Genomic DNA, 20,186 nt, shown 5'->3' with positions numbered 1-20,186 from the left:
CTTGCCGGTAACGCCCTAAAAAAATTTCCAGACAAATATGTTTATTTTGTAACATTTTCTGTTCGTCTGTCGGTCTTCTATGCTGTTATGTTTACTTTTAGGTACCTTCAATGGTGCTATGTTTAATTAACCTGTTCATTTGTGTAATTAAACTAATAACGCACATATAGTTGCCAAATATGGCACTAACAAGTTTGAGGTCGGCAATTTCCTCTTTAAAAATCTGGGTACGTCGGGTTACCGTACACACAATTATCCTGGAAACAACAGTACCAAAGTACAGAAAGTCGTACGCAAGGGCTCCCCAGCAAGTATCGTTGACGCCATTATGATTCCAAAATTTCTCACTGTGTCACACAGCTCCAAAGGTGTCGAATGTTTGGCTGTTCTCATTATGCACCCTCCCTGCTGATGTTTATGGCATGTTGACGCGATCCGGCAGGAGGAAGCACGCGAGATGGTTCGGAATAAATCAGGTGTTTGTGCCGTCTGGGTCTGCCAGGTTCAACCTTTAATTATAATATCAATGCCGTTGCCCTGGGGATGAACCAACTTTATGATTACGTGAACTTGGGCTTTTGTTCGTCATAAATATTGCCAACTTGTATGCCTATTGCTCATCGAGGGTAGGTTCCCTAACTTTTTTGGCTGCTATTTTGAACCACATCACGCCAGCCCATGAGTAAACAGACCTCTCTATGGCCAAGCTATCATGGCTGAACATACACGGATTTCCGGAACACTGTAAAGGAAACGAAAAATTCCCCATGAACTTGTGATTGCCAATTATTTTATTTCCTCAATCAAATTTGTGGTTGGCTTTTCAGAGCCAGCATTAGTCCATGATCAATTAGGGCCTAAAAAGCGATATTAAATGCTCCGTTTTGTTCCACTACATTTTGTTGATCATCGTTTGGCGTAGTCTGGTTCCCAGACCAAACGATTCCGACTATTCCTGATGAATCTTAGGTCAGGTAGACTCCGGTAATACAATGTATTACAATTTACATCACGTGACTAAAATGGGAGGAATTCCTCCTTTTTCCGAAACTGTCCGAATTTCGCCGAATTCATTTCGTCGACAATCGGATAGTGTCAGAGTATTTCCGAGTATAATATATGTTTTATTAACTGCTAATTGCTTATTAAAAACTTCAAAAAAAATAGTTGATAATTAATATCCATTGCTTTTATTTAGAAAACTTGAAATTCAACGACGATTTTGCACTCGGATCGTATACGAGGGGCGAACTTTTTGCTGCGTCATGCACTAGTTTGAATTTGACGACCGTTACCGGCATTTTCCAAAACGCGGCGTGGTCTCAATTAATTCGGCTCCTCCTGCTAACAGTGCTGTTTGGGTGTCCAACTTTGAAGATTCCAGGTTAAAATTAGTCAATGTTTTTTTACAGAAGTATTAAACTGTATGATATATGAAGCAAATGATTTATTTTTAAAAAAAATTATCGGAACATTAAAAGCTTTATGTGATAAAGCGAATTCGGAAACGAAGTCGAGCTTTGCAAAAGGGCCGTCAATGTCGTCATGTTTATTTTTAGCCACGGAGGCTGCCTGACCTACAATTTAGACGTGTAGACGTCGGGGGAAATTGTCAGGTCGGGGAACCAGACTACGTTTTGCGCAATTTGGCGCGTTCAATCTTTTTAAAAAAAAATTTTAAATTTGCGTCAGTTTTGGCATTTAAACAGTAAATGTCGAAAACAGCAACTTCAATGCAGTCAAGTATTGTGAGTTTACGTGAAAAGTGTTTTTAAGAAATTTTGCATGAGACAAATCTGTGTCTTTAATGCTGTATCAATGTCGGATTCAGGTTATTCATTTCTTCCAAGGCAAAGTGTGTTAGCATAGATTTTTTATTATACCCCAAATTCTAGGTATCTAAGTAATTCGTTTGCTCTTTTTTGGAATAAAGATGATAATTTGTTTGATATGTGGTTGCGAGAACCATTATTTTGTTTGGCGCCAAATGCATGATTTATTACTCCGGAGTTGCGCAGTGGCGCCATATACTTGGCGTTCGCTGATTGGACGAAAGGCATGAGCTCAGCGCGTGATACCAACGTGATACAAGCAATAGTAGACAAAAATCACGCCATAAATAAACTGGGGAAAAATGTTTGCGCAACGATGGCACAAAAAGGACCTTTGTTTTGTAGGAATGCTAACTGCCTGGGAATTTCCAGATGTGAGAAATTCCGAGGCTGAGAAAATTCTAGAAAGATATGGATTGCGGAACACATCCAGGGGGAAAACCGGCATTTTTTAAGCTTTCGCAACAGGTTGACGTGGACAGAAATTTGATATTTTTTTGCTGCCAGTAGAACTGAACCGAAGGCTGAGTCATTGTAGCCAAAATCAATATATCGTCAACGAAATAATAACCTTCCATATGGATACTAAACTATACATCTGAACCATTTTTGTTTTAAAGAGCATTAGACTGAAAAAAAGAGATACCTCTATCCAGATTCATGCAGTGTTATAGGGGATACAACATGACGAAAAAAATTTTAAAGAAATTTATAAAAAAGTCCCTTTTTTTTACATTTTTGTGTTTTTGTTTTTGGTAAACATTTACTATTATGGCCTCGAAATTAAAATGGTATTTCTATTAAGATGAAAGCTATGGGTACAAGACTGATAAATATGACAGATCTTTTAATGCAACTAACTTCAGAACAAACACTTCTTATACGGTGGATTATGGTGAAAATGCCACAAATTTGTGGCTATTTTGCAAATTACGAAATAACGCGGATAATTACTTACTGGAAAGGGATAAAAAAAGTCACATAAACAGTTATGTCCGTCTCCTACTTCAGTATTTCCTTCCTTGAACGAATGTTATATTTTGGAGTCTTAATATTGCAATTTCTTTGCTGGATTGCTAATTATTTCCGCATAAAATGGACAAAATAAATAAAGAAAAGTTACATTTAAAACGTTTGTATATTAATAACCAATGATCTATATTAAAAAAAAATTCCATCTTATAAAAAAAAGTTGATTCAGTAAAACCGTAAAGATGGAAATATGTACTTAGAAGTATCCGAAATAGAGCAGCAGCTTTTGTATGAGGTTGGAAAATGCAGTCACAAAGCACCCCGACGTTCCTCCGTAAACGTAACGTAAACGTAAACGTAACGTCCTTCAGAGATTGTGCGCAGTCACGGCGTTTTGCGTGAAAATCGCGAGTGCCGAAAAATGACGCGCCGCGTCTTTTTTCGGCACGTGCACCAGAAAAGGTCAGGTGTGTGTGAATTCAACCGGGAGGCACCATTCTGTATACAAGACAAAAATACCGTCTAGAAAACCCAAGTAGAGAGATATTACCAAGTGTTCAAAAAAAAACGTGCAGCACAAACTATATGAACTGGAAAAGTTGTTCAACTTACCATAGCTCGGTTGTGGGTTTTTTTATTGAAAGGAAGAAATTAATATGAATTTGTTTTGAGTTTCAAGATCGAAGGAAGAACGAATTTGAGCGAATCTATTTCTCAGCTACCTCACGTGACAGGCACAACCTCGTATGTCACATGTCATCCACCTCATCCAGAAAACGACAAAACCACGGTCATCTTTGTGGCTTCCAAAACTGCAACCTGTCATTCCCAACAGCATATCAGCTGGCAAAACACAAGAAAACTGAAGGTCACCAGTGCAAAAGAGGAAGACCGACAACTTCACGCCGTCACTGAACTAGACACACATGTACATGGTGTTCAAGTACATGTACATGCAAGTGCATGTACATGTACAATCGAAATTAGGGGTGGGTGGGTGGGTCAAAATAATTTGGAAAAAAAGTCGAAATTTTAAAACATTGAAAATTCTGAATGGCCCCTAAAATATTTAGTGTTGATTTTGTTTCGACTACCGCTTTCAAAACGGCGGCGGAACGGTTTCTGAAGCCAGACAGGAGGGACAACGTTTCTGAGTGGGCATGCGTCTGGGCAAAAGGAATAGAATCAAATGCTTGAGGGAGGGGGCCTTTCGCACCCCACGCTATATCGCCGCCTACGTCCCAAAATTATTCTGACATGCATTCTTGTTGAGATTAGAAAAGTGGGAAAATGCCAAAATAATCAATTCTTCGAAATGTTGTGTATAGAGCCATAACAGGTGTATGTGTAAGTTGCCCAAAATGTGTGATTTAGTAACTTACATATCTCCTTAAGTGTCTTTTCAATATTTATACTAAGAAGTACTGAGCAGAAAACAGTGACCTTTTAGATGTCTATCTTCTCAACGTTAAAGCAGAAAGTGCTTTGCTTCTGTCACCCAGACTTCTGCTGGCCCCGCCCTTATAGAATGACATGACTCTAGTGAAAGCTAATTTGTACAGTACTGTACATGCGTACACATTTCATCCTGCCATTATTGTTTACACCCACGATCACTTCCTGAAGGTCGCTGTAGTCAAGAAATAAGGTCAGGACAGTGAAGTCAGTTCCGGCGGAGCAGATGAACTCTTAAAGGCTTTCTTCAGTTTCTGGTCATGACTAACAACTCTCGAATGAATCATCGGGGTTGCGGATGTGCTAAATGATATCTCGAGCCGCTCCCTGTTTGTACCCTGCACTCGTCTTAGAGAGTCCGTACGGTCCTCATCCCTTCTGTTCAACGTCCCGGCCTTTAAGATCATTTTCCTGTAGATTTTTGTACCATTCAAAGTCATCATGGCCAAGTTTATTCTTGGAATTAGCCTGTTCTTGGTGCTTCTTTTGACGGTGTCGGCTCAGAAGCCGTTGTTTTCGACCGAGACTGGGTATGATTTGTCTTTTGAGTTATCTGAGTTGAATCAACGTACCCTCTCCTGGCAAGCGCAGGCGCGGGCTACTGGTGGCTCTGCACCCGAGGGGTTGGAGAATTGCAGACCGGTCGGTTCGTATGTCATTTATCGTGAGGGGACTAGCTTCCCCGACGAGGCGGATGTTGCGGCACTGAACACCTTTCAGAATAAGATGCGATCGCAGACAATCAATCCAACCTTCCGATTCCTGTCTCAGATTCCCTCCAGCCGAATCCCCATCGCTAGCGCGGGGGATCTGGCAGAGTTTGGCCGGCGTGAGATACAAGAACTTGCCTCTCGCATCAAGATCCGATTTTCTGAATTCTTCCCTACTCCTGACATCGATTTGAGTAAGTTCAGTTTCCAATCTACCAATGGCTCTAGCAGCATCGAGAGCGCTGTGGCATTTGCTCGGGGACTTGTTGGGTTGAATCAGATATGTGAGACCCTCTCGATGGAGGGTAATGTCACTGTTGCCTGCTCGGAGAACAGCCGCTTTACCCGTTATGTAACCCCAACCTCCGCCTTCATTTCTAACGACCCGGCCGACATGGATTCCTTACTTCGCCCTTACGACACTCCGAGTCGGAAAATATGCTTGGACGTCGCCAATAAAGGGAGGACAGACCAAGAGGTTATGAGGTTTAAGATGAGTGGGGATGCAAGGCAACTCCGAGACCGTATCGCCCAGAAAATGTCCATGCCAGGTTCACGGCAACTGTTCAATATCTCTGGAGGTAAGGGCTTACAGGACTTTGGAGACTTTTAGAAGGGCCTATGTTTGGAGTGTTAACTTGCAAAATTTTATATTGGGTTTTGCCCTTCGCCGGCAATACAAAATTTACATCTTCCCGATGCAAGTACCATTATAAAATGAGTATCTTGCAAAAGCTCAAAACTCAAATCATGTTGGAATAATGTAGGTTCGTTTACTTTTCATGCATTTGTTCGTTTCCTATTAAAAACACCCCAAATCCACAGAAGAATGTTCAAAACTTAACCTGTTGAAGTTTCAGCTCAGTGCAAAATGTCGCGTATTTTCATTGGTTGTAAAAATGAGGCCTGCGATTTTTTTTTAACATCCTAGATGGTTTTAACACTAATTGCACCGCACCAAAGAAGCTGGTTGCCGACTGATTTTTATTATCCAGGAGAAATTTCAATGCCTTCGATGCCTTAATTGTGTTTGGGAAAAAAAGGTACTCAAAATCCGACCATGGACAATTTTGAAATTAGCATCATTTCCGGACAAGTATCGATTCTAAAATAATCTCTTGCACATGATTGTTTCATATACAACTTAACTTAATTAATTGAACTGATTATAATCCATGTGTAGACGAGGTGCAACTTTTGGCCAAGATTTGCGGCTACCATCTGGCAATGTTCAACGACAACAACACCTGGTGTCGACTGTTTGACTATGAAGACCTAAACGTGGCCGAGTACCAGCGGGAACTGGGTCACTACTGGAACGAATCCTACGGGTTTCCCATCAATTCAATGGTAGCCTGCCCACTCATCAATGACACGCTGGAGTACTTTGACCGGTTGGCGGCCAGGGGAGCTGGGGCTGGAGCGAGGTAAGAAAGGCCCAATAGACCTTTATCATACTGCCACCATTTCAGTCATGTTCCCTGTATCCAATAACAGTACTGAATGATATTTGTTTTTGTGCAAAAAAGGAACCAGACTTTTTGTCCTTCTAGCCTCGCTTTGGTTACGTTGATATGAATGGGAAAAAATCAAGATGGCCACAACATGATAATGAGCTATAGCACATGTGGAACGGAAGAGCTGATACTTGGCTCATCTGGGCTTTATTGAAGTCAATTATCGTATGGCTTTATAGTCTTTGTCCAATTAAAAAAAAAGAGTGGATGTTGTATCCTTTATAATTTACACTTCCCGGTCAAGCCCCTGCGGTGGTTGAGGGCGCTATCCACAAGACGAATCAAATGAGCATTGGGAACTTTGACACTCAAGACGGGACAAGAACTTCAAAGCGTAGGCCTACCCAGGCGGGCTATCATTATTCAAGCTAGTGCGAATTCGAAAGTACATTGTGTATGCACGGTGTCTACAATCTTGAATAGTGTTCCACTCCAGGGGGTTCATTGGGTCATTATACTAACACACGCTTTGATTGGTCAAAATCTCTAATTCAGTGATAGTGATGGTCAAACTTTCTTCCAATTACAGCCTTCCTCTCATGAAATTCAAGTTCACCGATGAGAACACTCTCATACGGCTGGTTAGTCTGCTGGGCATAGCCAAAGACCCACGCCAACTCGGATTTGGTAACTACGCCCAGAGTCGCAACCGTCAGTTCCGCACGGCTAAGATGGCACCTTTCGGAGGCAATCTGGCGCTCAACCTGTTCCGCTGCGAGTCACCACAAGTGCTGTTCTTCAACGACCAGACCTTCCGAGTGCAGGTGCTGCTCAACGAGCGTCCTATCAACATCACCTTCTGCCAGGATGCCTTCTGTGATCTGGAAGACTTCAAGCGAGAGTTGATGGCCCAGGCTGGGCAGTGTCAGGTCCAGGAAGCTTGCAACGTGGCATTTGGGCTGAATCCTGACGGGACACGGCCTGGAAATAGAGGTGGAGGGGGCGGGAGAGGCAATGCTTCCGGTATCACACCGTCGCGGCTGCTGATAGCTCTTACTGCAATGATGGCGATGGCTAAAAGGAGTATCCATGGTTTATAGATAGCTTAAGCAACGGGGTTTTCACTTATACTGTTTGTAGGTAAAGTTATATTAACAAGTTAGTAACACACTTTATTTCACGGGGGCGCTCTTCGCATATACCATACCGTTTCGCTCGTACTCACTACTCTATTCGTAAAGGGTAGGCCTATACTGGTGTGACGATACATGTCTTGGTATCCCACTGCCAATACAGGATAGATTTTACTTAATGAGTGACATTGCTCGTCCCAACCAATAGTATCCAAGGACGCTGGCGATGTCTGATTTCTTCGAGCTCTATCTCATTGGATGGTTGGGGTCAGTATTTCTACGTGCATAATAAACCATAGGCACAGAATGCGCGTGCATTGATAATGGTGGTGAGCTACCCACAATGCTTTGCAAAACCTGCACTTCCTTCACAAAAAAAGTTAAAAGGGTTTGTCGGTCACAGTGCTGGTTGGATAGGGGGTGCGGTGGTCACACGAGGAAATTGCGTGGAGGGTACGAGCGATTCCACGTGTCCTGGGATCGAGAATGAGGGCGTCCTTCACATGCACCGTCGCTCAGTTTGACAGACGAGTGTGTTGCAGCGCTTATATTATAGGGATATCAAATTAATTCTATATTGATCTGGACTACCGAGTACCGTTCACCGGCAATAAACATACATTATGAAAACAAAACATTTGCCACAAAAATACAGGCGGAAACCAGTTTGTGTGTGTGTCTCAGGACCTGAAGTTTGACGACGAAACTATACTTTTGTTGCGCTATCGGCATTCTAAGTGGGATACACCCTATTGTCTTGCTTTCATTAGTGATTATTGATTAATTAATCGTTTCAGGTTAAAGGTCAAAACTGACTGAACAACTGATTGGTTTTGAATTATGTAAATATTAAAGGAGCAAAAAAAAAATTAATATAGGCCTTATGGATTGCTATGCTATAGCTGTAATTATTGTTTAGCGTGCAACAGAAAGTAGTCTGAATAATAGTTTTCATCACGAAGTCTCGTTTGTGGACACTATGACAAAAAAACTGTCCTTTCGCGGCGACATATATTCACTGCCGAAAAAAAGAGACAATTCTATAACCCGCCTAAAAACAAATTGCGTAAACCACAATAGTTAAGAAAACACACCCTTCGTAACAAAAAATATTTGTCTTGGATGATAAAATTATTCAAACAAGCAGAGTTCAATACATTCAATAGTTTGCTGATTACATTGTTGTCTGATACCCGTTGTCACGCCATGTATTTCAAATCATGGCGGATGCCGTGGCATTTAATTTCCACTGTATCCCCCATTCATAAATCGAGAATCAATGCCACTCTTATAATCCAATGTAGTAATCTCTACATTTTTTGTCTAGAATGATTATGACTATACAGTAGCAGTTTTTTCTCATTATACCGTAAAGATAATATTGCAGACATAGTTTAGTAGAGAATTTGTAGATAGTACATATAGTTTGATATGCAGGACAAGGCCGTTTTAAGGAGCATATGATGATACCCACGTCACTGCATAAAGGTATTGGATGTCTTATGAAAATGCCATGAGAAACTGGCCTATAATTAGGGTTTTTATGAATAAACGATATCATTTAAACTGAGTAAATTTGTTTCCCATTTTATTTTTTTATGATAAGATCAGATCAAAGGGTACATGTTGGGTGGGAACTTTGGGGGGGGGCTCATTTTTGATCTTCAAAACTTGAGCTGTCGGAGCGCTGATCGTCATTCCAGTCACAATATTTAGTGTTGCAAAACGGTCTTCTACGTGCGAGCGCTATAGGGGTACACACCGGTAAATCGATCCGCCAAGCTCATGAATAAAAGTTATACCCTCAAAATATTCTATATTAGAGAGTTCTGAGCGCCGTAAAATTGGGGAATTGAAGAGATATGGTAGTGAACCTCTGGCCCGGACTTGGGGCTTCCAATTCTGAGCATTTTGGATGATATTGGGCTCGAAAGTGGCGCTATTTTGCCATGTTGTGGAGGGATCGTTTTTCAAGATGGCTACTTTTCCGCTTTGGGGAAAATAGGGGTCGTCTTCTTTGCGTGATAATATCTCGAAAAGTCAATGGTCAACCCACCATAAATTGAAAAGAAATTGAAAGATGACACATTGATCATCATTTTTCTGTGCAGTTTGAATACCTGTGAGAGTTTTGAGTATTTTTAAAAGAATTTTGAAATATGGGCATTTAGCACTAGTGTCTATGGGAGTTTATTTGCAGGTATGCACCCTATAAAGAATCACAAAGATGGCCGTTTCGCGCATGCGCTGTGCCGCGGCAGTGGTCTTTTCAGTGGGCGGAACCTACGGGAAGGGGGGAAAAGTGTTTAAAAGGTATCAACAAGGGTTTTTTTCCGTAACGGATGCTTCCAAATCATAAGGGAGCAGTAGGCTATCACCCGATTACAACAATTGATAGTTGAAAAGGGGGGGGGGGGGGGGTATTTTGAGCTTAAAAGTAGCTGGAACTCAATTTATTGTCGCTGGGGGCGCTCTACAGCTTAGCAGGGGCAAAACAATCACTATTTTCGGGCTTAATATCGACCTCGGATAATATTTTTCTTTCATTTTTTTTTTCAAAATATTGACTTTGGAGATATTCTGCTTGTCCTGAATGTGATTTTGTGTTAAAATTTAAAAGTTGCCTGCTATTATAGGGTACACACCGGTAAATCGATCCGCCAAGCTCATGAATAAAAGTTATACCCTCAAAATATTCTATATTAGAGAGTTCTGAGCGCCGTAAAATTGGGGAATTGAAGAGATATGGTAGTGAACCTCTGGCCCGGACTTGGGGCTTCCAATTCTGAGCATTTTGGATGATATTGGGCTCGAAAGTGGCGCTATTTTGCCATGTTGTGGAGGGATCGTTTTTCAAGATGGCTACTTTTCCGCTTTGGGGAAAATAGGGGTCGTCTTCTTTGCGTGATAATATCTCGAAAAGTCAATGGTCAACCCACCATAAATTGAAAAGAAATTGAAAGATGACACATTGATCATCATTTTTCTGTGCAGTTTGAATACCTGTGAGAGTTTTGAGTATTTTTAAAAGAATTTTGAAATATGGGCATTTAGCACTAGTGTCTATGGGAGTTTATTTGCAGGTATGCACCCATAGGATGCGATTGTGTGTGTGACCTGATACCTAACGATGAGTCAACTACATGTACATGCATTTACGCGGCGACTGTCTTTTATTATTTTTTTATTAAAGTTTGGCTCAAAAATCGATGCATGAAATAGCGTCAGGTGTTAAAAAAAAAAAAGTTTCAACATTTTCTCCGCTAGACAATATAGGTCTAGGCCCTATGGATTTCCTGTGACCCGGCTTTGAAAATCCAAAACACGATTTTTTTTTTTTTTAATTTGGCGTAGCGCACATCTTGAAAGTGCTCATGCAATGTATTTGTTTTAATGTAATCCTTGACAATACCTTTGAGTCCTATTTAAAGTTAATTTTTCTTTGTTTTGCCCTTTTTAAGGCTATTGTAACCCCTTCTTGTTTTTTTATGCTAATGAATTTACATATTCATGAGCAAAAGTGTGATGTCATTTCAGGCGGTAACCCTCAATGTTACAGCTAATCCAGTACCAAAAGTATCGTTTCATTTCAATTTCTTTTGCATTTTGCAAGTAAAAAGACATACAAAAAAATAATATAAACTACAAAAAAGTGTCCAGAATTTTAGATATTTTGCTGTCAAAAAATTTCTTTTCTTGGGTGATTCGTTGTTGTGTCAGTACATGTCAGTAAGCCAATGAGCAAACTTCACTAATGTTTCAAATGAGCCAATTTGGGGGTAAACAATTGAACAGAAAACCCCTAATCTCACCAGTGTCTTCCTGTGGCATCATAGCAACAACGCCCTCTGTTGTCCGGGAAAGCATGGATTTGTTTTTTGAAAAGTTTAAAGATTGAAGCGCACTTATGAATAAAATTAACCAAAAAGGGATGTCAAATAGTTTCATACATCTAAGAAGAGTAGAAAGTTGCACAGGAAATATTCATGTCATGGACCCTTATCCATATAGCCTACAGATTTTACACTGCCGGAAAAGTAGTACCGATTTAATGACGAAAAGTTGCTCAAAATGAAGACATGACTTGTAAATACCCTGTGAAATTGTTCCGCCTGGAATGATATCGTTTGGAAGATAATCACGCAAGCTGGTTTTCAAATACTCATGCATTTACTCATCACAGAATCCAGTTTTGATTCCCAAAAAAGTTGGGCATAAGAATTACTGCTCCGTTTTCTTAAAAAGTATACATGTAGTAGACGCCGAGCTAATCCAACAGGACAAACCTGCGATGACCATGTACCCAAATATCTCTCTCATGACATACTCGGGCTGCGTGCCAAATTCAACACTTGTATCATGAAAAGCACAACTAAAATAATGATCCCTTCACCTATCTGCCGTACAATGTAGTTGCGGGCCTACTTTTAGCCAGCAGCTATCCCGCGCTGGGACCCCCCCCCCCCCCCCCCCCCCACCACCACCACCACCACCACCACCACCCCTCCCCCGCATTTAACACACACAAAAACCCGAAATAACGTTAATCAAGCTAGCAGTCCTAAGGGTAAAAAGTATTCAATAAAAACCACTCAAATTATAAACAAAATCAATTCGCAAAACTTGGGGTAAATTTCCTGCCAATTTACTTCGACCGCGCCCATCTTTTCAGTCGCGTCTCGGGGACGTACGTACATGTACATCTTCAGTTCTATACGCAGATTGAACACGCTTCTCGTACTCGTACTCGTAGTAGTAGCATGAGAACGAGATTGCAAAAAGCGACATGAAACCCAGACTCACTGAGGGTTCTTTTGGTACTTTATTGAGTGGTACCTGACTATATATGAGATGTGCATGCGTGTCGACCACTGATTTCTACTGTACTACATGCGCGACATTCATTGTACGTGTTCACTTTCACTTGAAGGGACGTCCACAAAAACTCATCTAAACAGCTAGCTGAGCTAGAGCAGCTTTCGTAAAATGTTGAACAACAGGCTAAACAGTCCGGAGCATAAGAAGCAGAGGATGGCAAGTGTAAGTTTGATCACTTTTGTGAGATAGTGTGTGCGTGTGTGTGCATGGAGGAAGGAATAAGTTTGGAAAAGGACGGACGCGTTAACTTTTCGTTTGTTGCCCTGCCAGTGTGCCACGTATTGTTTTCCCCCTTACTCCTTTTAATAGCTGTATTTGTACTGGACCGGATACCACTTGTCTGCTTGTGTCAGTCATACTAGTCAAGGCTAGACTCACACTACTGTAACTTTCATGACTGGCTCCTTTACTACTGACAGCTGACTTGCATGACTTGCTACAGGCATATGCATAGTTGAATTCTCTTGAACTTTGGTCATGTTTGTACTTGTTATTTTTTTTTAAAGATTCGAAGGAACGATTCCCATATCTAGTATCTGGCCATCACTTGTCACCCTTCATTTTGCCCTATGGCACTGTACTGTGGCATGTATGGGCATGCGGTCTGAAAATCAAGTGTTTTCTCAGTAAATACTTCAATATTTTCCCTGCTAAATATAAATGTGACTTTTTAGGAGGCCTGATATCACTTTCTGACATGTCTGATGGCTGATACATGTAGGTCACTGGAAGAAAAAATTATTGATGGCCAGATATGGGAATCTTTCACATTTTTTTGTTGTAATTCAATATTCTGATACCAAATTAAATGTAGGACAGGACGCCTCACTAATATCATCGCGATACTTTATCACGTTTCTCATTCTGAAGAGAGATTGCTCACCAACCTTCCTGAGTTGTCACTGTCTTTTGTGTTGTAGCCTTTTTTTATGTAGGCTACACTCTTGCTTTCACATTGATCTAAAAAATCAGACAGTGGTTTGATTTATTCCATGCACGACACCTGTGAAGATGGACATGCACGGAGTATGCGAACGGAGGTGGACTCCATGTTATCGCGGTTGGCGGGAAGTGTTTTTACAATGATCTAAGCTTAGCTTGAGAAACTCCAGCTCCAATGCCCATCGGGAATTCAACATGTAGAGCTGGAGGTCAATGTACAAATGTACATTGTTGCCAGCAGTCTAAAAATGGCAGAGGCCGTGAAATTTGGCCTCAACACAACACAACACAATGTTTTTTCACATTTTATTCGATCCGATGACGCGCACTGAACCGACAAATTATACAATGTGCGTCGTGTCAACGGTAACGCACGCTTCGCCGAATTAAAAACGAACTAGTATGTACTAAGGCCAAGTAAAACAAAAAATGTTTAGAGGTGAGAAAAAAAAAAGGATGCAGCTTCAAAAAAGGATGCGGGCGGGGACGATCAACTGATTGGTTTTTTTTTTTTTTACTTGGCCTTATAAGGGAGTCTGACTATACATTGTACCACTAAGTTCAGGGGACATGATGAGAGAGGGTCCCTGTTTGATTTCAACTTTGCCCTAAATCATTTTGCCCCACATCAGTTTGCCCCAGTAGTTAACTTTGAACCATGCCTGGTGATAGTTTATTGATACACGGATCCTAGACACCAGGATAAATGACTGTTCTGAGCTCCAGTACAAAATGCACTGAGCGGACTTGCCCTAATTGGTTAGACGCGTGGTAATGGGCATTACAATGTATGTAAGACCTGTTGGCTTGCAATCGCAAATTTTCCAGGTGTGCCATTGTGTCGGTTTTTTGCATGACATCTTAAACGGAAATATTCATAAAACTGTATGCAAAACTTCTCCTTATGTAGGACATAATTCTTCCAAAATTGTTAAAAATTAATGCTTCAGGATATAACAGATGGTATTGTGCAGTTTTTGTCTTCATAGATGAAGTATTTACCCAGAAAATAAACTTCAAATTTCGAGGAGAACACCATTTACCTAAATTTCGTTTTTAATTAGGCTTTCAACCCTAACTCCCTAGGCATTTTTGCTAAAATGTAACCTGAATCCTGCAAAATCCTCCAATTGGCCTCATGGAAAAATAGCATATAGCCTCAATCCTGCAAATTCCTCCATTATTTCTTGAATGTGGTTCTTGGAGGGATGACCACTGCCTCAATCCTGCAAAATCCTGCGGCAGTGACTGTCAATATGTTGAGGCTTGGCCAGTGACAACCTGGAGCAGTGCAGAGGATTTCAAGTATAATCAAGGACTAAATTTATGCATGGCTGAGCATAAACAACACAAGGTCCGGCCCAAGACCTTGACATAGTGCGTCCTCCAAAATCAGTAACGCACTTTTGCCATGTAACCTCAATCCTGCAAATTCCTCCAATTTGCAAAGAGGATTTTGAAGGATTCAGGGCAGTTAGGGTTAAGAAGTTTTAGACAGATGTGATCCCGAACCGATGAAACAAAAGCGGCTTTTCATTGTTCATTGTCTTGCTTAAGATATTGTGCTCGGTATTAACAATAACAGGGTTCTGCAGTTATCACTTATCAGAATTCAATAATAAAGACCAAAAACGTAGACTCATGAACATTCAAAATAAAATTGGCTGGTTGACTGACTTTGACACCTGATCGGGCACAGAAAGCCATGCAAATCTGAAAGCCACCGCGCGCAGGGGTCTTTGTTGACGAGCATTCATGGTGGTATATGCCACCAGTCGTGCCAGTATGGGCCGTTATCACCCGTGTAGACTCACACACCGTACAACTTTCATGACTGGCTCCTTTAGTGACACCTTACTTGCATGACTTGGCACAATTCAACTCTCCTGAACTTTGGTCGTGTTCGACTCATGTTTGTATTTTTTTGTCAAGTTTGTTGTTATTCAATATTCTGACACAAAATTAAAGGTCATTGTACCACTAAGTACAAGGGACATGAGGACGGATCCCTGTTTTATTCAACTTTGCCCCACATCACTTTGCCCCAGTAGTTAACTTTGAACACATGCCTGGGTGATACCCCTGGCCCAAGAAGTATCGGGCTCCGCTTAACCGGAGCCCTGTAGTTCTAAGGGTACCTGGGTGACAGAATTTCATGACTCTTGTCATGCTTGTGAAAGAAGTTCAAAAGTCAGTTAATTTTTCCCCATATCCCTTTAATAGAATTTTAGCTGAATATCAACCTTGCGAATTTGAAAATCTGACTTTGACTTCAATTATAGTAAATAAAGATCCGAACTTTTAGACTTTCCAACCTACAGTATTTTGGAAAATTGACTTTGAATTCCAGACAACTTTAGCGTAGAACTAGACGAAGACATTTGTGAAAATATCTTAACCCTAACCCCCAGCCCCACATGATTTATTGGGAACCTTCCTCACCATGCTCACCCTTGCAAATTCCAACAATATGGTAAACTGTACACATAAACAGTTGGACTCTGTTTATTTGCAGTTTATGCCTATAACCCAATGTAAGGCATAATCAGTTTATTAGTGCAGTACTCATCCTAACAGATTCCAACCATGGAGGTAGAACCCTGGTTTGGGAGTTTAATGGGATGGTGATTGCTAGGGTTAAGTCCCAAAAACCAGTCACTGTGCGTGTTCAGGGCCATGCCAGTACAATACTGAAAACAATGGGGGACCAGTTCGCGGTCAAATAGACACTGCCCTCCTATGAACAACCCATTGGCGCCCATTTTTAAATCATCGAGACAAATCTGTGGAAATTCCATTCTAAACCACTGTCAGCATCTTTCATTACATTGACCTTCAGAAATTGATACAGAGCCCTCTATTGGTGCCTTTCAGATAACTTGATTCAAAGTAGTGCAGTGAATGCCATAAGAATACAAATGTACCTTAGGGGATAATCTAGGCACCTAGTAATCACCCTCAAGTGTCAAAATAGTACTTACCAAAGTATATATCGACAACCACATTAATGGTGTTTGTCTGTAAGAGGTGTGGTATATATATCACAGACTTTAGGCTGAAATGTATACACATTTGTTTGACCTGGAACATTGACTTTGAAATTAACCTTTGATTAGGGACAAGTCTTCAGTTATCCAACAGAGTGTGAACACTGGTTTTAATAAGGGAATAACAGTGTGAGGAGCCGGTCTTCACTGCGTGATAATGACCGGGTGTGGGGGTGACCGCTGTTTCGTCTCGGTCCATTAACAGCGGTCACCCCCAAACCCGGTCATTATCACGCAGTGAAGACCGGCTCCTCACACTGTTATTCCCATTAATAAATACCTTTTTAACGAAATAAACAGTTAAAATGCTCCAATTTTGTGACTGTCTTTCGGCGATATTTCCAGACTTTTTTGTGTTCATGTTCATGGGCCATATTTTAGCTTAACAGCTATAACGACGTAAACTCAACAGAAACTGCTGCCGTAGCGAAACAAATTACAACAATGTTTTCATATCTTTACCTGATGGAGGAAGCTGAAATCTCGTTTACACATTCCTTGTGTCCGGAATTACAAAAAGATGCTTGGTTTAGGAAAGGTAAATATGTCGGTGGGTGAAGTGTTCAAAGAAAATAAATCGTAGATCTACGCTTTCGTCGTAAACATCCTCAGTATATACTGCACTGTACTGCTGTACGATGTCGTTTCAAAACTTCCTTACGCGCGCGCACACACGCATCCCTAGCAACTGTGTTGCGTACGCGCGAGTCAGTGTCACGCGATAGGGGTTGAGCGCATGTGCAGTGCTCTATTGTTACAAGCTACCGCAGGACTGTTACTATATTTTGACCAATCATTGGCTTGCATGGGGCTGAACGGGGCTTGATCAATGCTGGTTCAGGGGCCATTTATTCGCTTGATCTTTGAAGCCGGTCCATTATCACCGTTAATGCCCGGCCACGTGATCGAGTCTTGACCAATCAGAAACCATCAACTCTCCAAGGTATTTATTAATCTGTGTTATTAATTAGCATCAAAATCGGAAAATTTGAAGGTCACTCAAATGCTGATATTCACGTTCAAGTTAAAAACGTTAATGCTGCCTACTCTTCACGTAAACCAAAACAGTTGGATTGCTGTAGAACTTGGATATGAACAATGTACATATTGTGTCAGTGATAAAAAGTGAAACTTAAAAAAAAAAAATGGGGAAAAAAATCTGTTTTTTTGTACTCTCAGTCTCCAAAGCTATTTGTTCAGTCCATCCCTCAACAACAACAAAAACTACCTGTACGTGTAGACCTGTATGTACTGCATGACATGTAACATATCATTTTGAAAAAAAGGAATTTTGGCCTAAAAAAAACCCTGAACATTCTCACTATATGTATGTATGCTGGTACGTGTACACACTGTACCACTACCAGCATTCCTGTAATATTTCTTTTGATGTGAAAACAAGTAGGCCTAAATCTGCGTACTTGTTGATCTCCTAGTGATGGGCCAAAAATGTAGTAAAAACTGTAGTACAAATACAAACTTGTATCGATTTCCTTGTGATTTGTAGCAAGTACTGGTACAATGTGTATGTACCGTACCTCTATGATCAATCCCTCAACAAGAGATGTCCATAATTTACTTGTAGACATACACTTACAACAGTTGAAAAAAGGATTTTTTGCCTTTAAAATACCTGAACAATCTCACTATATGCTGCGTGTACATAATATTGTACGTATACATTTTGTACTGTACCAGCATACTTGTGCAATTTCTTTTGATGTGAAAACAAGTAGGCCTAAATCTGCATACAAGTACTTGTTGATCACTTTTGATGGGTCATTCAGTTAAAACTGTACACCACATAGTTTGTGTACCTACATGTAATGGTGCATCAATGCTCTCTGAATCTAGGGTAAAGTGCAGGCACATGTACAATAGCTTGCCCTGCCTGTGTGCTGATAGTTTATCTGGAGTGATAGATAAACATTGAACCCAACTTGCCACATCATCAGCTCTATTCACAGCTGGCAGCCTGTCATGCATCTCATGCAAAGGAGGTGTGGCTACACTATAGTGGAGGATTTAACCATTGGCCGAACACTCTATAGTATAAAGGTTAACTGTATAGCGCAGCTTTGTACGCATGAACGAGCGCTGTCACAGAAGGCGTTTTCAGTCATTTGTGATTTATAAGTACTCTAAGCAACAAGTGGTTTTGAACAACTAGAACTTAGAGGCAATAACTGGTCTGTTCCGTTTCACTTGACAAGACCACAAAAACCGTTCATCAAGATGACACAAGTTGCGAATGGTGTCGCAGGTCATGACATCAACAGCAATCCGGACCCTTATGGCATTCGCTCGCCAAAGGTAAGTACTGAATATGGAAAAAGAAAAGGAATTGACCATTTAATTGTGAGGGGTTTTTTGGTACAGGCACAGTAGTGAACACTTGTAAAGGTATCGGTGTACAATGTCAGTTTTAATCTTTGGGAAGCTGTCCAAGTACACGTAGGCCTACATGTAAGTTTAATGTTGAGATGCAAGTCATCTTTAGACTAGCTTTCTTGATGACGATGACGTAACTGGAGAAATATGGGGTATTGGTTAACTCGGTCCATAACCAACTCAGTCCGAGTCAACTGGGAACCAACTCGGTCCGTGACCAACTACATGTACTGATGTAGGTCCCTAACCAACTCAGTCCATACGGGAAAATGTACACACACAAAAAAATTAATTTTTTTTGTAGCAAGGCGATAACAAACCCGTGTTTTTATGCCCCGCGGCGAAGCCGAAGGGGCATACTGTTTCCGCCTTGTCCTTCCGTGGGTGGGTGGGTGTGTGTGTGTGTGTGTCCGGACAAATCTTGTCAGCGCGATAACTTGAGAAATACTTAAAGGGAATATACATCATTTGCTTTTGCTGTAATTTTCAGAAATGGATGGAATTGGGGGGTTGGAAATATATAGCAAATATAGTTACACTGACTTTTTGGAGGTTTTGGGTTCGAAAATGCTATAAAAACCGAGAAAAACAATCATTTTCTTGTAGTCTGGTTCCCTGACTCCATTTAAGAAGAAACAGAGCAGTTTACATACATTGGAGAATTGTAAGGTCAGGGAACCAGTCTAGCTGGCTTGTACCCGTTCATAGGTGTGTAATCGATTGCAAACAAGTGCGATGGTCAATTGGGGCCAGTATTTGAAAAAAAGCCATTTTTCCCCAACGCTGATCGGCTGACCAGCGTTGGAAATTGATACATAAATACCACTTTTCTTGAAAATGACAGTATACCAGGTGCCATGATTTTACAGGATGCTTTACACTGTCATTCACTAACAGTCCAGCAAGGTATTTCAAAATGATTTGGTAGTTTTATTTTTTGATGTTTGCAAATGTTGTATTTTCCCTTTAACATATGAACTTCAAATTTGGTTTGTGTATTGTTCTTGGTAATCCTAAGAACCCTTTTCCATTTGAGGCCAAAAGGTCAAGGGTCAAGGTCACAGTGGCTGAAACAATAGAAATTTTGTCAGCGTGATAACTTGAGAAATACTTTACATACATGTATGAACTTCAAATTTGGTTTGTGTATTGTTCTTGGTAATCCTAAGAAGCCTATTGCATTTGGGGCCGAAAGGTCAAGGGTCAAGGTCACAGTGACTAAAACAAAAGACATTTTGTCAGCACGATAACTTGAGAAATACTTTACATGTGAACTTCAAATTTGGTTTGTGGATCGTTCTTGGTAATCCAAATAGGCCTATCGCATTGGGGGTCGAAAGGTCAAGGGTCAAGGTCACAGTGGCTAAAA

The 20,186-nt window shown here is 40.9% G+C and overlaps 2 protein-coding genes across 3 annotated transcripts in view; both read left to right on the top strand.

The window, feature by feature from the left end:
* The first annotated feature begins 4,523 nt into the window (after positions 1 to 4,523).
* LOC119731065 (multiple inositol polyphosphate phosphatase 1-like) lies at positions 4,524 to 9,078 on the top strand. The gene is made up of 3 exons (XM_038204074.1): positions 4,524 to 5,550; positions 6,153 to 6,396; positions 7,016 to 9,078. The coding sequence occupies exons 1-3, from the start codon at positions 4,701 to 4,703 to the stop codon at positions 7,524 to 7,526; spliced, it is 1,605 nt and encodes a 534-aa protein (XP_038060002.1). The 5' UTR covers positions 4,524 to 4,700; the 3' UTR covers positions 7,527 to 9,078.
* Positions 9,079 to 12,425: 3,347 nt separating this feature from the next.
* Positions 12,426 to 20,186, top strand: part of LOC119731284 (bifunctional 3'-phosphoadenosine 5'-phosphosulfate synthase-like) — a 33,692-nt gene continuing 25,931 nt past the window's right edge. Inside the window, exon 1 of one of the 2 annotated variants that reach the window (XM_038204421.1) lies at positions 12,426 to 12,599. In XM_038204421.1, coding sequence (XP_038060349.1) covers positions 12,546 to 12,599 — 54 coding nt within the window. In that variant the 5' untranslated portion in view covers positions 12,426 to 12,545. Of the gene's footprint in view, positions 12,600 to 18,379; positions 18,740 to 20,186 lie in introns of those variants that run through there. The other variant, XM_038204420.1, reaches the window with a different exon arrangement.

This window comes from Patiria miniata, unplaced genomic scaffold (assembly GCF_015706575.1).
Source record: "Patiria miniata isolate m_02_andy unplaced genomic scaffold, ASM1570657v1 HiC_scaffold_23, whole genome shotgun sequence".
NCBI lineage: Eukaryota > Metazoa > Echinodermata > Asteroidea > Valvatida > Asterinidae > Patiria > Patiria miniata.
The sequence above is the reverse complement of the archived record's forward strand: the minus strand, read 5'-3'. Positions and strand labels throughout refer to the sequence as shown.

Coding starts and splice junctions, on each gene's coding strand:
- LOC119731065 (XM_038204074.1), top strand. CDS start 4,701: ATGGCCAAGTTTATTCTTGGAATTAGCCTGTTCTTGGTGCTTCTTTTG. Junction 5,551..6,152: donor ACTGTTCAATATCTCTGGAG/GTAAGGGCTTAC, acceptor ATCCATGTGTAG/ACGAGGTGCAACTTTTGGCC. Junction 6,397..7,015: donor GGAGCTGGGGCTGGAGCGAG/GTAAGAAAGGCC, acceptor TTCCAATTACAG/CCTTCCTCTCATGAAATTCA.